Source organism: Eleginops maclovinus, chromosome 17, assembly GCF_036324505.1.
Source record: "Eleginops maclovinus isolate JMC-PN-2008 ecotype Puerto Natales chromosome 17, JC_Emac_rtc_rv5, whole genome shotgun sequence".
Taxonomy (NCBI): Eukaryota; Metazoa; Chordata; class Actinopteri; order Perciformes; family Eleginopidae; genus Eleginops; species Eleginops maclovinus.
The window spans coordinates 17,141,163-17,158,342 of NC_086365.1; the positions used below are offsets into that span (position 1 = coordinate 17,141,163).

At 35.3% G+C, this 17,180-nt stretch overlaps 2 protein-coding genes across 14 annotated transcripts in view; both read left to right on the forward strand.

Moving 5' to 3' along the window:
* Nucleotides 1–3,157, forward strand: part of lrp6 (low density lipoprotein receptor-related protein 6) — a 26,852-nt gene extending 23,695 nt beyond the window's left edge. For 11 of the 13 annotated variants that reach the window (XR_010167783.1, XR_010167785.1, XR_010167788.1 and 8 more), the window contains one exon: nucleotides 1–3,157. This exon is cut by the window's left edge. The gene's annotated coding sequence lies outside the window, so the exon portion shown is untranslated. The other 2 variants (XR_010167784.1, XR_010167790.1) reach the window with 1 other exon arrangement.
* A 1,041-nt stretch (nucleotides 3,158–4,198) lies between these two features.
* On the forward strand, nucleotides 4,199–16,617 carry tbk1 (TANK-binding kinase 1). The gene is given in 23 exon segments (XM_063905581.1): nucleotides 4,199–4,334; nucleotides 5,374–5,479; nucleotides 5,633–5,773; nucleotides 6,133–6,262; nucleotides 6,351–6,532; nucleotides 6,996–7,156; nucleotides 7,230–7,340; nucleotides 7,424–7,603; nucleotides 8,143–8,183; nucleotides 8,186–8,306; nucleotides 8,308–8,336; nucleotides 9,472–9,530; nucleotides 9,697–9,788; nucleotides 9,867–9,968; nucleotides 10,351–10,429; nucleotides 10,578–10,699; nucleotides 13,657–13,733; nucleotides 13,851–13,890; nucleotides 14,108–14,209; nucleotides 14,304–14,400; nucleotides 14,803–14,903; nucleotides 14,992–15,063; nucleotides 15,545–16,617. Coding segments are annotated over 22 exon segments (2,166 nt in total). The 5' UTR covers nucleotides 4,199–4,334; nucleotides 5,374–5,392; the 3' UTR covers nucleotides 15,585–16,617.
* Nucleotides 16,618–17,180: the final 563 nt, after the last annotated feature.

Consider the following 17,180-nt stretch of genomic DNA (forward strand, 5'->3'; position numbering starts at 1 on the left):
AGACACACAGACAGGTTACAGACACACAGACAGGTTACAGACACACAGACAGCTTACAGAAACACAGACAGGTTACAGACACAGGTTACAGACACACAGACAGGTTACAGACACACAGACAGGTTACTGACACACACACAGGTTACAGACACAGGTTACAGACACAGGTACAGACAGGTTACAGACACACAGACAGGTTACAGACACAGACTGGTTATAGACACACAGGTCACAGACAGGTTACAGACACACAGACAGGTTACAGACACAGACAGGTCACAGACAGGTTACAGACACACAGACAGGTTACAGACACACAGACAGGTTACAGACACACAGACAAGTTACAGACACACAGAGAGGTTACAGACACACAGACAGGTTACAGACACACAGACAAGTTACAGACACACAGACAGCTTACAGAAACACAGACAGGTTACAGACAGACGGTTTATCTGATGCCAAAAATCACAACCAACATAACAAGAATCAGTCGTGTGATCAATCAGGCAGCAATAACACTAACGAGGCTCATATTCACTAACGAGATGTAGACCCTACGGAGGCCCTGAGGGGACAAAACTCAAAGAGGACAATCGACTTCTGTTTTTGTGGAGCCTTTTTCTGTTGCTCTTGTTCCCTGCGGGCTGTTAAATAAACTACAGAGCCGGGCAAGAGGGTTCAAATCAGATGACAGTTCTTATTGATTTCCAAATTTTATCCAAGAATCGATTTTTTTGTTGCAAAATTGAAAGAATATCAATTCTCATTAATTTACCACTTTGTCATCATGACGCAAATCTCAAATAATTTATTTAAAAATTGTTCAAATTTATAATTTCAATTGAAATTCTTTCAATCTATTATTTATTTTTTTGAGAATATGAACACAATTCCAATTAATTCATCATCAATTTTAGTCAGAGATGTATGTTTTAATGTAACCCTCATTTCCTGGCGCTGTAATTTAACTCTTATATATGTTTCGTCACTAATCAGGCGCTTTAGGGCCTCCGTACGACGACTCAAACACAACGCTAAATGTTAAAAATCAGGCATCACATGATCTCTCCAATCATTCTGAGGACGGGATTGAATACCAAACCGTATGCGTGCTCTTTCACGTGTTCGTGCGTGTCCCACCCTTTTCTGTTTCCCCCGTGAACACGACCTTGTGCCTGACAGTTCCACATCTTTCTTTTTTTGTGACGTTGTTGTTACTTTGAGGATCACACACACACACACACACACACACACACACACACACACACCGGAATCCAGTGCCCACTAAATGCTATATAGTATTTTTGTACCACATATTGTGTAGATATCGTATTTATAAGCTATATAGAGAAATCATTGTAAATCTATCCATCGCAGTACTTTCCATTCCGTCTTTTTTATATTGCCTCATTATATTTTTCTACAGAGTCTCACTCCAAACGTACGGCGACAATCTCAGACCCGAACATATCCAGGTTTCTGTGCCAAAATAAAACCTGTATTTTTCTTTAACGAAGGCAGACGTTGGGACCACAAGAAGATCATTCATTAACAATCATACGTTTTATTTCATGAATCTGTTTCATGTGTTTGTGCTTCTCGTGACGACCAGAAATATATTTTTGGAGAGTTTACTCGTCCAAATGTTTGTAGATTGTTTAAAAAAAACACACACACCAGCATGAATCTGACAATCTTAGTGTTTTACATCATCATCATCATCATCATCATCATCATCATCATCTGTCTTAATGAGACACTTTCCTGTATCTCTTCACTGAATATTCTGCAAAGTTTAGTGCATTTCTAAAGATATTTGTAAAAAGACAAAATCTTAAAAGATCACATTTTGATCTTTTATATAAAACGAAGTCTTTGAAAAGAGTAGTGGTGTTCAGAGCTCGGTGTCTCAAAGGAAAAACGAACTGAATTTAGTTTTGATACCATGGACTCCTTTTGGTAATTTACATGAAGAAAAAAAACTAAATACATTTATAATTATTTCTATATATTCCCTTTTGATACCCAGCTCTAATGTCCACTCTTTTGAAAAGCTGAATTGTTGAAGATAATTTGGTGCAAAAGTTTTTGTTTTTTTCCAGATTTATTAACTTTTTTTGGTGGATTTATTTTTTATTTGGCTAGAAAATGTTGTCTTGGGATAAAAAAATCCCTAATTACGCAGATACTAAGGTTTGCTTTATAGCTGGATAAATGGAATAATTCCCCCAGATTTTTACTTTACTGAATTCTTGGCATCCCGCTGCCTCCGTATATCTGTGGTACCTTTTTTACATACTGAAAAATATTTAGTTTTGGAGACGTTCTCATTCTCTGACTGCACTTTACAGGATGTTTCTTCGTTTATCTGGTTTCTGGTACAAACTTCAGTCAAAGTTGATAAAGGACGTTTTTGGTTGGTTTAGAGGAGTCCAAACAAAGACGGCTGACGGGGGAAAAGGAGAGTTTTAGGGAAGAAGCAAAGCTTTCTAAATTAAAGGCGTGAAATAAGAACGTTTGTAACATTCAGTAATGACTTTTAAAGGGTTGGGTATCACTTTATATTTTCAGTTACTAACTAAATCTTAATTTTCCTTAATGAAATTTAAACACTTATTTCTACAAAACAAACGAACTCAAGAAAAACTGAAACAGGAATATATTATAATTCTTTCCTCGTTTTTTGTTTGTTTTTTCAGGAAATGTACCACTGTCATTAAGATACATTTCACTCCCTTCACACAACGTCTCTTGTTATGATACCCAGTCTTTTAACAGGATTTACAATAAAACGCTAAACTTCAGATTAATAATGTCAACACTAAACTGTTTTTTCCTTCTCCAAGTTCTGGCTGACTTTGTACAGGTCGTGACAAACGTGGTGATGAAAGGTCAAAGAAAGTGGAAATGTAAAAAGTTCGATCGTCTTTTTGTCTAAGCACTTTTGTCTCCAGGTTTTAACGGAGGTCGGACACGAAAACAGAAGTTGTTTATTTTTGTCTGTTTTCCTTTGTTCTCATGGTGCTCTGTACGTTTAATTTCCACTAACTGTACGTTTTTATACGGCGACGCTTCTGGCCCGCCGCAGAATCTGTATCCATTGTTGAGTCTTTTTCTTTTGTTAAATATAAATTGAGTGAACTTTTAAAAACGAGTCTGAGTCTTTTTATTTATGTTCTTGTTTCACAGGTTGATAATGGTATGTAACAAATAAGAGAGTGAGTGTTCCATAGTGATGTCACCATGTTCCAGAACTTTGGGATTTTAGCATCTGCAGACCATTTACATGCACACAAACCTATAGAACTACAGGAGAGGGAACACAGATCAATAGGGCCTCTTTAAATCTAATAAAGAAAAAATAAACCGTTTTTTGTCTTTAAGAAAACTTCAAATATATTTAAATATAAACAATTATCTAACAATGTATTATCAATTATCTAACAATGTATTATTATCAATTATCTAACAATGTATTATCAATTATCTGAGATATTTTAGCTATAAAACAAACTAATGTATTCAGAATAAAAGATAACGGTTCTGTTCAAAATGAATAATTATTAAATATATTAGCTATTTAATAATGATACAACTCCAATTTAAAAGATGTTATAAGGTAATACACCTTTATTTAAAAGGTTTTATAACATAATACATGTCTCTCTCTGGCAGATCAGGGCCACCATAGGCCTGCAGTCAAACATTAACCACGATGTTTAAGTAGCTGTGATAGCAGATGTATTATCTATAGTCCCTTATACATAACTTGTATAACCTGTCCTGTTTCACCTGCAGATATGTACGTAGGTGTTCATTTGCACCTACCGTAATACCCCTCACACCGAGGAGAGCACACATTTAGACGTGCGCACGGTTTTAATCAGCCAATGCCTCTTTGAGTATTACGGTAATTATTACATGCCCCTTTTGTCCCACTGCCCGCTGATTGGCCCTCATTGCTGACAGTTATGTTTTTATTGTCAGTAATACCGTAATACCCGTCCGAGACAGGATTTGGTCTTTGCTGAGGCAGTACAGATTATTATTCCATTAAGAACGGGTACTATTACGTTTATGGGATGATAATAAGATGTTTAACTTCACTAGCTTGTAAAGCTTCTTTGAGCACCATACAAGTGTTATTATTATTAGTAAATAAAGGGAAACAAAACTCATATCCGAAGCCACAGTTTTAGTCATCCGCTGCTACTTTGAGTATTACGGTAGTTCTTCCACGGCCCTTTTTGCTTCACTCTGCTCGCTGATTGGTCGCCACTGTTGTCACATGTCCAGAGAACAGCGGAAGAAGAGGCCGCAGAAAAGAGGTGAGGAAATAAACAAAAATAAAAACAGTAATTTTAACGACACATTCTTTAGGAATATGTTGGTCACCGGTACCGTTCTGTAGGTTGAAGTGTTAGCTAACGAGCCATTTATTCTGTTAAAGTTGAGATGATTTAAGTCTTGAAGAATGATCGTGTTTCGGTTTCGCGAGTGGAAAAAAAAATCTGAAAATTGACATTTCCAAAAATATTAAAACAACAGCTGATATTTAAACCTTTAATTTTAATGTAACTGTGCTTAAAACATATCAGTATGAGTTAATGTCCGCTGCTAGCTTTATTTATGGATCATTTAATGTTTTTAGTGTCAGAAACACGGTGGGTTGTCAGACGGCAGGTTCAGGTAAACATTTAATAAACAAATGTTCATTTTAAAAACGTTCAGAATCTTCGTCACGTTCCTTATCGGGAGTTTCCCACCTGCTGACGTCGGCTTGCGTAATGACGTAGGGAAAGTGTAACGTAACGTGGAGAAATGTAAAGTTTTATTTCTAATAAAGCCATTTCCTTTAATTCATGCTTCAAAAGGAGTTCACATCATTTCAATAATATTAGTATTAATTATTTCTTAACCTTCCTAAACAGTTTGATCTCTATTATGTCATGAAAAGTGATCAAATAAATGCTATGAATTATTATTATTATTTATTCTGTTAGAAAACTATTATATTTTCTTCAAATGATTATGTTTATATAAATATGTTCATTTTATTTTAGAAATGAAAACAGTTTTTATTCAAGGTTATTTTATTGTATTTATTTTAATTTATTCTCTGTAAGTATGCACACGATCAATGGTTTGTACCTTAGTTTATTAGTTAGTATTTTATTTGACAAAGCAACTGCGTTTAGATATAGTGCTGCAATTAAAATCCAAGTAAGCCTTTGCTTAAGCCTAAGTCAAATTAACTGATTAAATACATTTATATTCTATGTTTATAAATTAAATTAAAAGGAATGTTTTTCTGATTTTATATAATAAATACTTTCATTTTCTATATTTTAATAATTTGTGTTTCAGGATCACTGTCGCTGTCAGCATGCAGAGCACCACTAACTACCTGTGGCTGATCTCAGACCTGCTGGGTCAGGGAGCCACAGCCAATGTTTACCGAGGCAGACACAAGGTGAGAGCCAATCTGATTCAGGTTATTTATTAATACCCGCAGGTAGATTTTGCTGCAGATGAAAAGATACGGGATCCATCCTGACTCACATTCTGAAACTTGAAGCCTGTAAATAATTAGTGATATAATATATATATCTTTTGTTACCTGTAGAAAACGGGCGACCTGTATGCCGTGAAGGTGTTCAACAACCTGAGCTTCCTGCGGCCACTGGACGTTCAGATGAGAGAGTTTGAGGTCTTGAAGAAACTGAACCACAAGAACATCGTGAAGCTGTTCGCCGTGGAGGAGGAGGTACGGGACACGTCCGTTAATCCAACTATATTTATTATTATTTTATTGTAATTCTTGTTTAATTCTTATTTCATCTTTTTTTTAGGACTTTCCTTATTCTTATTCTTATTTGTATTTTTTACTTTATCCTTTTTTACATTTTATCATTTTTAATTAATATTTAATATTTATTTTATTCGTGTTATTTTTGTTTCAATTTATTTTTGTTCTGGATTTCCTTGATTTTAATTGTTTTAAAATATATTTTTAATCCTAATTTAATCTTGTTTTATTTAATTATTTTTTAATTCTCATTTTCTTTTTATTTAATTCAAAATGTTCTTGTTTTATCCTTCTTAATATTCCTATTCTGCTCTCAGTCTAACACCCGGCACAAGGTGCTGGTGATGGAGTACTGTCCCTGTGGAAGCCTCTACACCGTCCTCGAGGAATCCTCCAACGCTTACGGGCTTCCTGAAGACGAGTTCCTCATCGTGCTGCACGACGTCGGTCAGTCACACTCTCAAACACACTTTAGACTCTTAATGCTCCTCCACTACTCTTACTTTACGATGTATCTACCTGTGCGTGCTCTCAGTGGCCGGTATGAACCACCTGAGGGAGTACGGCATCGTGCACCGGGACATCAAACCGGGGAACATCATGCGGGTGATCGGGGAGGACGGACGCTCTGTCTATAAGCTGACCGACTTCGGAGCGGCTCGAGAGCTGGAGGACGACGAGCAGTTTGTGTCTCTGTACGGCACAGAGGAATACCTGGTGAGGAACACACACACACACACACACACACACACACACACACACACACACACACTTTTTAATTAAAATATTGATTTACTTTTAGAAATGTTGTATTTGATTAAAATAAAAACCTTTAATAATTTTTCTAACAAAACATTTATATTTTTATTCATTTTTAAAAAAAATATTAGTTTTTTATTTTATTTTTTGACATTTTTTGTATTTGGTCTTAATTATCCAAATATTTGAACTTTAAAACAAATGGATTATATTTTTAAATATATACTTACTTTAATCCTAAAATATTTAGTTTTTATTCTAAAGAAATTTGGCCTTAAATCAACAATAACTTTCAACTGTATTCCTAAAATATAGACATTTTATTCAATTACATCCTGGTATTTTAGCCATGCTAAATGTATATGTTGTCCACTGTATTTGACCTCCTCCTCCTCCTCCTCTCTGGTCTTACTCCCTGCAGCACCCGGACATGTACGAGCGTGCGGTTCTGAGAAAGGACCACCAGAAGAAGTACGGAGCGACAGTGGATCTGTGGAGCATCGGGGTCACCTTCTATCACGCCGCCACCGGCAGCCTCCCCTTTAGACCCTTCGAGGGGCCGCGGCGCAACAAGGAGGTCATGTAAGAGACGCAGGAGGAGCAGGAGGAGGAGGAGGAGGAGGAGGCTGTATCTGATCGTGTGTTTGTGTCTCAGGTATAAAATAATCACAGAGAAACCGTCAGGAACCATCTCCGGACACCAGAAGAGCGAGAACGGGAAGATCGAGTGGAGCACCGAGATGCCCGTCTCCTGCAGCCTCTCCAAGTCAGACTTAGAGTTCATTAAGATGATTATATATGAATATATTTGAATCTGCTTCAGGTGTTAAATGTCTCTGGGTGTTGCAGGGGTCTCCAGAGCCTGCTGACCCCGGTGCTGGCCAACATCCTGGAGGCGGATCAGGAGAAATGTTGGGGCTTCGATCAGTTCTTCGCTGAGACCAACGACATCCTGCACCGGACCGTGGTCAACGTGTTCAGCCTGCAGCAGGCCACGCTGCACCACGTCTACATCCACCAGTACAACACGTATGTTCCTATTAACCACGTCTACATCCACCAGTACAACACGTATGTTATTAACCACGTCTACATCCACCAGTACAACACGTATGTTATTAACCACGTCTACATCCACCAGTACAACACGTATGTTATTAACCACGTCTACATCCACCAGTACAACACGTATGTTATTAACCACGTCTACATCCACCAGTACAACACGTATGTTCCTATTAACCACGTCTACATCCACCAGTACAACACGTATGTTCCTATTAACCACGTCTACATCCACCAGTACAACACGTATGTTCCTATTAACCACGTCTACATCCACCAGCCCAAAAGTCAGAATTCTGAGATTTTCCGAAGAAAGATTTATCTTCAAGGAAAACTCAGATATTTGTGCAGAACTTTGAGAAAAAGTCAGATTTTAAGATTTTCCGAAAAGATCAGGATTCTGAGATTTTAGAAAAAATTCAAAAACTGTTTAGATTTCCAGAAGAAAACCCAGACAGGAAGTGAGCTTTCTTAACAAGCTGCTGTTCCTGCTGTGTCCTCAGGGCAGCGCTGTTCCAGGAGCTGCTGTCCCGGCGCTGCAGTATCCCGCTCACCACCAGGAGCTACTGTCTGAGGGCCGCCGCCTCGTCCTCGACCCGAACCGCCAGGCTCAGAACTTCCCCAAACCTCCAGAGAAAACCCCGATCATGCTGCTGAGCCGCGTGCCGTCGCCACCGTGGGCAGATCTTCGAGGACCGTACGTTAATACTGTATTTAAAACTACTGTACTGATGTCTTCATCTTCATCTTCGAGGACCGTACGTTAATGCTTTATTTAAAACTACTGTACTGATGTTCTTCATCTTCATCTTCGAGGGCCGTACGTTAATGCTGTATTTAAAACTACTGTACTGATGTTCTTCATCTTCATCTTCGAGGGCCGTACGTTAATGCTGTATTTAAAACTACTGTACTGATGTTCTTCATCTTCATCTTCGAGGGCCGTACGTTAATGCTTTATTTAAAACTACTGTACTGATGTTCTTCATCTTCATCTTCGAGGGCCGTACGTTAATGCTTTATTTAAAACTACTGTACTGATGTTCTTCATCTTCATCTTCGAGGGCCGTACGTTAATGCTTTATTTAAAACTACTGTACTGATGTTCTTCATCTTCATCTTCGAGGGCCGTACGTTAATGCTTTATTTAAAACTACTGTACTGATGTTCTTCATCTTCATCTTCGAGGGCCGTACGTTAATGCTTTATTTAAAACTACTGTACTGATGTTCTTCATCTTCATCTTCGAGGGCCGTACGTTAATGCTTTATTTAAAACTACTGTACTGATGTTCTTCATCTTCATCTTCGAGGGCCGTACGTTAAAGCTGTATTTAGAAACTACTGTACTGATGTTCTTCTTCTTCATCTTCGAGGACCGTACGTTAATGCTTATTTAAAACTACTGTACTGATGTTCTTCATCTTCATCTTCGAGGGCCCGTACGTTAATGCTTTATTAAAACTACTGTACTGATGTTCTTCATCTTCATCTTCGAGGACCGTACGTTAATGCTTTATTTAAACTACTGTACTGATGTTCTTCATCTTCATCTTCGAGGGCCGTACGTTAATGCTTGTATTTAAAACTACTGTACTGATGTTTCTTCATCTTCATCTTCGAGGACCTTGTGATACTCCTTAAATAGATTTTCCTTAACATGACCTCTCCAGAAATAGTAAATGAGCACATTACAATAGTATAATTAACAGTCTCTTGGTGTTCTTGGTGAACCTCCCTGCAGAGTCCTTGTTCCTCCGTTATTCATTCTGTGTAGAGCTTCATAAAGTAAGGAACGTGATGCTCGGTTTAACACCAGGTCTCTCCCTGCAGCGAGTCCTCCTAAAGTCCAGCCTCGCTACGACCTGGACCTGGACGCCAGCTACGCTAAGGTACGCTTTTATAAAGTTAATAGAATCTGTAATTCATCTGTTCAGTCATTGCACCTTCTTCTGTTAATAATCACAATGAATGATGCTGATCTAACAGCAGAGTTACGGGGCTTTATTTCTTTAAAGCTGACTTTTTAAACGTTATTATTTATTTGTTTGTTTCCAGACGTTTGCCGGGGACGTGGGTCACCTGTGGAAGACTTCGGAGTCTCTGCTGGTCTACCAGGAGCTGGTGAGGAAAGGAGTGCGAGGCCTCATGTGAGTAAACGAGCGCAGTGGTTTGTGGTTTGTGATTTAAAGCTGAATAAATCTTAATACCTGCTGTTCTGGGGACAGAGAACTGATGAAGGAGGAATACAGTGAGATTCTGCACAAGAAGTCTGAGGTCTTCCACCTCTGCAACTACTGCACCCAGATCCTGCAGAGGACGGAGCAGCTGTGAGACAAACGCACAGTACATTCAGATTAGTTTGTTTCGTTGGTCCATGATTAATTCATGAATGTAGTTTTGTGTTAACTTATTCATTTGTTTAGTTGAAAGTTAAGTTTATAAATGTATTTAAATTGTATTGAATCATTTCTACTGTTACTTATTAGTTGATTTATAATAAGGTTGTTTTATTTTGTAATATATGTTTTCAGTTACTTCTTTATTTGATAGTTTTTAAGGAAAAAGCATTTTATTATTTATTAGAGTTAATAATTAAGTGTGTTAATATATTACCTAATTAGATTGTAATGAATTTACCATAACGTTGTTTATTGAAGCTTTCGTTCTCTGTATTTGTTATCAGAAGTATGATGTGTTCTCCTGCTTCAGGTTTGAGGTTTTGATGCAGGCCAACATGCTGTCTACAGAGTACGACGAGATCTGTGACATGCACAAGAAAGTCCTCAGAGTGAGCTAACACACACACACACACACACACACACACACACACACACACACACACACACACACACACACACACACACACACACACACACACACACACTGTGTACTGTGTTTATATGAGAGTGTGTATTAATATCTATAATGTGTTGCAGATCTCTGGTTCTCTGGAGCCAATAGAGCGGACGTCTCAGGACCTGAAGTCCAAGTTCCTCCCCTCCGGTCTGCTCAGCGACAGCTGGATCCTGCAGGTGGGGACGCACCCCGAGGACAGGAAGTGAGTTCACGTCCTGTTTATGTTTAATATTTGGCATCTGATTTATTAATGCGCTTAATTAAGAAAATCAAACAAATAAACAAGAATTTTAAAATGCAGATTTAATGAAAACCACATCTTTAGTTCCTGATGCTCACTTTGAGACTCTTCATGTTGCCACTTTTAAGATGTTCTTATTGACGTTGTTATTTATTTACTCATGTATTCAGTACTACATATATATATATATGAAATAGTATTTCAGTGCATTTGAGTAAAAGAGATTTGATTGAGTTATATATTTGTAGTTATTGTATTATTGATTGAGTATATTTTGTAGTTACTGTATTATTGATTGAGTTATATATTTGTAGTTACTGTATTATTGATTGAGTTATATATTTGTAGTTATTGTATTATTGATTGAGTTATATATTTGTAGTTATTGTATTATTGATTGAGTTATATATTTGTAGTTACTGTATTATTGATTGAGTTATATATTTGTAGTTACTGTATTATTGATTGAGTTGTATATTTGTAGTTACTGTATTATTGATTGAGTTATATATTTGTAGTTATTGTATTATTGATTGAGTTATATATTTGTAGGTACTGTATTATTGAATTCGATTATTAGTTTTGTAGATTAATTCATTATGATTTGTGTTAACTATATTTGTTTAGTTAAGTTAAGTTTAGAAATGTATTTAAATTGTATTGAATCATTTCTACTGTACTTATAGTTGATTTATATAAGGTTGTTTTATTTTGTAATATATGTTTTCAGTTACTTTATTATTTAGTATGTTTTTAAGGAAAAGCATTTTATATTTTTGAGTTAATAATTAATGTTGTGTTAATATATTACTATTAGATTGTATTATTTACCATAAGTTATTATTGAAGCTTCGTTCTCTGTATTTGTTATTCGAGTATAATAGTTTCTGCTAGTTTTGAGGTTTTGATTGCAGGCAATGTGTCTAGAGTACCGAGTTCTGTACATCTCAAGAAATCTCAGAGTTAGCTAACCACACACACACACACACACACAACACACACCACACACAACACCACAACACACACACACTACTGTGTACTGTGTTATATGAGATGTGTATTAATATCTATAATGTGTTGCAGACTGTTCTCTGAGCAATGATGGAGTCTCAGACCTGAATCAATTCCTCCGTCCGTCTGCTCAGCGATAGCTGATCTGAGGTGGGTGAGATCCGAGGCGTAAGTGATGTTAGTCTGATTGATGTTTATATTTGGCATTGATTTATTATTGCGCTTATTGAAAATAACATAAAGTTTTAAATGAGATTGATGTTCTTATTGACGTTGTTATTTAATAAATTTACTCATGATCAGTATTATATATATATATATGAAATAGTATTCAGTGCTATTTGAGTAAAAGAGATTTGATTTATTATATTTGTAGTTACTTGTATTATTGATTGAGTTATATATTTGTAGTTATTGTATTATTGATTGAGTTATATATTTGTAGTTATTGTATTATTGATTGAGTTATATATTTGTAGTTATTGTATTATTGATTGAGTTATATATTTGTAGTTATTGTATTATTGATTGAGTTATATATTTGTAGTTACTGTATTATTGATTGAGTTATATATTTGTAGTTATTGTATTATTGATTGAGTTATATATTTGTAGTTACTGTATTATTGATTGAGTTATATATTTGTAGTTACTGTATTATTGATTGAGTTATATATTTGTAGTTACTTGTATTATTGATTGAGTTATATATTTGTAGTTACTGTATTATTGATTGAGTTATATATTTGTAGTTATTGTATTATTGATTGAGTTATATATTTGTAGTTACTGTATTATTGATTGAGTTATATATTTGTAGTTACTGTATTATTGATTGAGTTATATATTTGTAGTTATTGTATTATTGATTGAGTTATATATTTGTAGTTATTGTATTATTGATAGAGTTATATATTTGTAGTTACTGTATTATTGATTGAGTTATATATTTGTAGTTATTGTATTATTGATTGAGTTATATATTTGTAGTTACTGTATTATTGATTGAGTTGTATATTTGTAGTTATTGTATTATTGATTGAGTTATATATTTGTAGTTACTGTATTATTGATTGAGTTATATATTTGTAGTTACTGTATTATTGATTGAGTTATATATTTGTAGTTACTGTATTATTGATTGAGTTGTATATTTGTAGTTATTGTATTATTGATTGAGTTATATATTTGTAGTTACTGTATTATTGATAGAGTTATATATTTGTAGTTACTGTATTATTGATTGAGTTATATATTTGTAGTTATTGTATTATTGATTGAGTTATATATTTGTAGTTATTGTATTATTGATTGAGTTATATATTTGTAGTTATTGTATTATTGATTGAGTTATATATTTGTAGTTACTGTATTATTGATTGAGTTATATATTTGTAGTTACTGTATTATTGATTGAGTTGTATATTTGTAGTTACTGTATTATTGATTGAGTTATATATTTGTAGTTATTGTATTATTGATTGAGTTATATATTTGTAGTTATTGTATTATTGATTGAGTTATATATTTGTAGTTATTGTATTATTGATTGAGTTATATATTTGTAGTTATTGTATTATTGATTGAGTTATATATTGTAGTTATTGTATTATTGATTGAGTTATATATTTGTAGTTATTGTATTATTGATTGAGTTATATATTTGTAGTTACTGTATTATTGATTGAGTTGTATATTTGTAGTTATTGTATTATTGATTGAGTTATATATTTGTAGTTATTGTATTATTGATTGAGTTATATATTTGTAGTTACTGTATTATTGATTGAGTTATATATTTGTAGTTATTGTATTATTGATTGAGTTATATATTTGTAGTTACTGTATTATTGATTGAGTTATATATTTGTAGTTATTGTATTATTGATTGTTTGTGTTTCCGTCAGTGTGGAGAAAATCAAAGTCCTGCTGGACGCCATCACAGCGATCTACCAGCAGTTCAAGAAGGACAAAGCTGAGAGACGTCAGTCATTATATTTATTATATCACTGCGATAACACGGAAGATACTTTCTAGTCTTACCAAGGATTAGTACAATCATCATTTATAATATAAATCACATTTAATATTCTGTGCTCAGGTCTGCCGTACAACGAGGAACAGATCCACAAATTTGACAAGTAAGTTCCTCATGAATGTGTTTAGTTATTAATTACAGGAAAGAAAAAGCCAGACAATAAAGCCAATTCATTCATCGAGTTAAAGTACAGTAATCTGCTTTTTGTGGGTTTGTTGATGATTTGTTTGCGGGTAAATAATCTGCATAGGAGGATTTTACATGGAAACTAAGAATCAGAAACAAAGGTATATAGATATGAACGCTGGCTGTGTCCTCAGGCAGAAGCTGGTGCTGCACGCAACCAAAGCTCGCTCCCTCTTCACAGAGGAATGCGCCATGAAGTACCGCCTCTTCATCTCCAAGAGCGAGGAGTGGATGAGGTACCAACAGGAGGTGACATCACACATTTCCATGACTCCCTCCTTGGTTGCTAAGCGAGTGTGTGTGTGTGTGTGTGTGTGTGTGTGTGTGTAGGAAGGTGCATCATGTGAAGAAGCAGCTCCTGGGAGTCTCCTCTCAGCTGATGAACATCGAGAAGGAGATCACTCTGCTGATGGACCGAGCACTCAAGGTGACGACAACAACAACAACAACAACAACAACAACAACATGTTTATGATTTATTACTCACAGTTTTTTTATTCATGTAGTTTTATGTTTTTTATTGAGTTATTTAATTATTTGTTCATTAGCTAGTTTTCTTTTGAGTGAGTAAATGATGAAGTTGTTTAACTTATTAAAAATGAAGCTATTTATTCATCTAATTATTGACATGTTTATGAAGTTGATATTTAGCTTTTTTGTTTATGAACTTCATTATTTAGTAAATCAATAATGAAGTTGTTTATTTGTTCTTCACGAGTTATTTGTTTTATTTGTTGGTTCAATAATCGATAACCACATTCTTTATGAATGAAGGTGTTCTTTGTTATTGAAGCACTCATTAACCCTGTGTGTGTTTCTGCTCTTAAAGCTACAGGAGCACGTCCCTCAGAAGCTCCTCCCCCTCCTCTCCTCGGGGATGAAGCCTCAGGCCTTCCTCAGTCAGAACACGCTGGTGGAGATGACCCTGGGGTACCTTCATCCTCCTCATCATCATCACATGTCACAGGAACATGTCTAACATGATAACCACATGTACTAACACCCTGCTGTTCCTCAGGATGAAGAAGCTGAAGGAGGAGATGGAGGGCGTGGTGAAGGAACTCAACGAGAACAACCACTTCCTAGAGAGGTCACACGCCTCATATCTCTAACAGGGGTTATGCAGGGTTAGCTTAGCTTAGCACAAACACTGGGGGTGGAGGGAAACTGCTAGCATGGCCCCACATGAGTTATATTTACATTAAGGAGTTTTTTATTAGCTTAAGTTGATTGATTCTGCGTTTTGTAATGGTGAAATTATTATCTAGTAGTTAGAAATGTAATCAACATTTGGTGATTTAAATATAATAGTTTAAGGGGTTTTCTGTAGTTTTAAGAGTTAAAAGTATTATGTAAGTAATTGATCAACACAAATGAGTGTCTAAAGTGTTATTTAATAGGGAGATTTGGTTTAATGAAATATAAGAGATTTATTGTTAATCTTCCCTTAACTTTAACCCTCTCTTCAGAAGGAGCTATGCTAACAGTTTCCCTCCACTCCAGTGTTTGTGCTAAGCTAAGCTAACGTCCCTGATGATAAGTATTTTAATGAATTCATGTTTTTATTCCAGGTTCGGGACTCTGACGCTGGACGGGGGTCTGAGAGGATAAAAAGAACGTCAACAAATCTGAAAATTATCTTCATGTATTTGTGTTTTCGGAGGTTGCTGCAGCGTGTAAATATCCTGAGTTTATTTCCTGTACATAATAATAACAAGCGGCTCTCAGAGAAGCGTTCTACTTCCTGTGTCTGAACAGTGTTACCCTCCTGCTGCTTCAACACGCTTCAAATGCTGTAAAGAAATCCCTTGAAATACTTTAATACTTCAATTAATCCTTAATTTACCCCTTAAAACACAGGCTAAGGTTGAAGAAGTTATTTTAATTGAAATAAACATTTCATGAGGACAGGAATTATAAGCTGTAAGGTATTATTAAGAGTAAGGGATTTTTGGAAATGATTTATGTTAAACCCTTAAATATCAGAAATAATTCAATTAGATAAGCAACTTCAATTTAAAGCATCCATTATTGACTTTACATTAATAATAATCTGTATATGTTTTATATTCAAAGAAATTAAATAAAACACATTCTACAAACATGGTGGAGATTTCGGGGTAAATTGAGGACTATTTAAAGTATTTTAAGGGTTATTGTATCTGGGTTATTATAAATTGAGATATTTTAAAGTTTTTTTCGCATCTTTCTTTAGTTGGTAAAAATAAGGTAAGGGTTAGTTTTGATGCTATTTGGTCCGATTTTAGGAGGTTTTGAACCCTTAAAAAAGGCCTTACTGTGCAGAAAAGATGTTAAAAATACCTTAAATATAAAACCCTTAATTATGTCTTTAAAAACCGTAATTACTTCACCAATATTGTGTAGACTGATGGCCTGTGAAAGTGAAAATATTAAGGGGGTTTAGTTTAAAATGTTGATTACATTTGGTTTTTAGTTATTGTTCTTAAAGGCCGATCAATAATGAACGAGGTTAATCATGTATTATTTAATCATAGCAGGTCAGTATAACCTCCACCTTTTACTTTTAGAAACATGTTCATGTTTTATTTCTGTCGATATCAGCGTTCAAAACGCTCACAGATGGAACAACTTGTAAATAAATAAAAATGTGTCCTATCAAAAATCGTCCTCTGTTCACCCTCTGTCTGAAACCAGAGCCCAGTCTGCTGCTCTGATTGGATGGCTGGGCGGCTCTGTTGTGAATGGTCAACCAGCTAAGAGATGTCCCGCCCCTTAGCGTATCAGGTGCAATGTGATGGCGCGTTGGCCAATAGAAGCGCCAGTGTAGTGATGTGACGATGTTTTTCAAAAGTGAGGCGTGTATTAAATAAGATATGAAGATGTATAAATCAAAATCAACATAGTAAAATTAAGTTATAATACAGTAAAGTCAACATTTATATAATGCAATTTAGTCGAAATGAATACAATAAAATGACAAGTATTTTAGTGTTTCATAAGTACGAAATGTATTTTGTCACATTTATTTCAGAGGTTTAATCAGATTAAAATAGATCTGAGTAAGAGGTTATTCATTAAGGCAGCGGTTCCCAAACTTTTCTTGCGGCGCACCCCCTTCTACGTCCCCACCGGGTTGACGCAACCCCAAAAAACGCGACAGCTTTGTTTTATCGCCATAACTTTGTCATGAGACGGTCCAGCGGCTGTCTTCTTCTACGGTTCTAT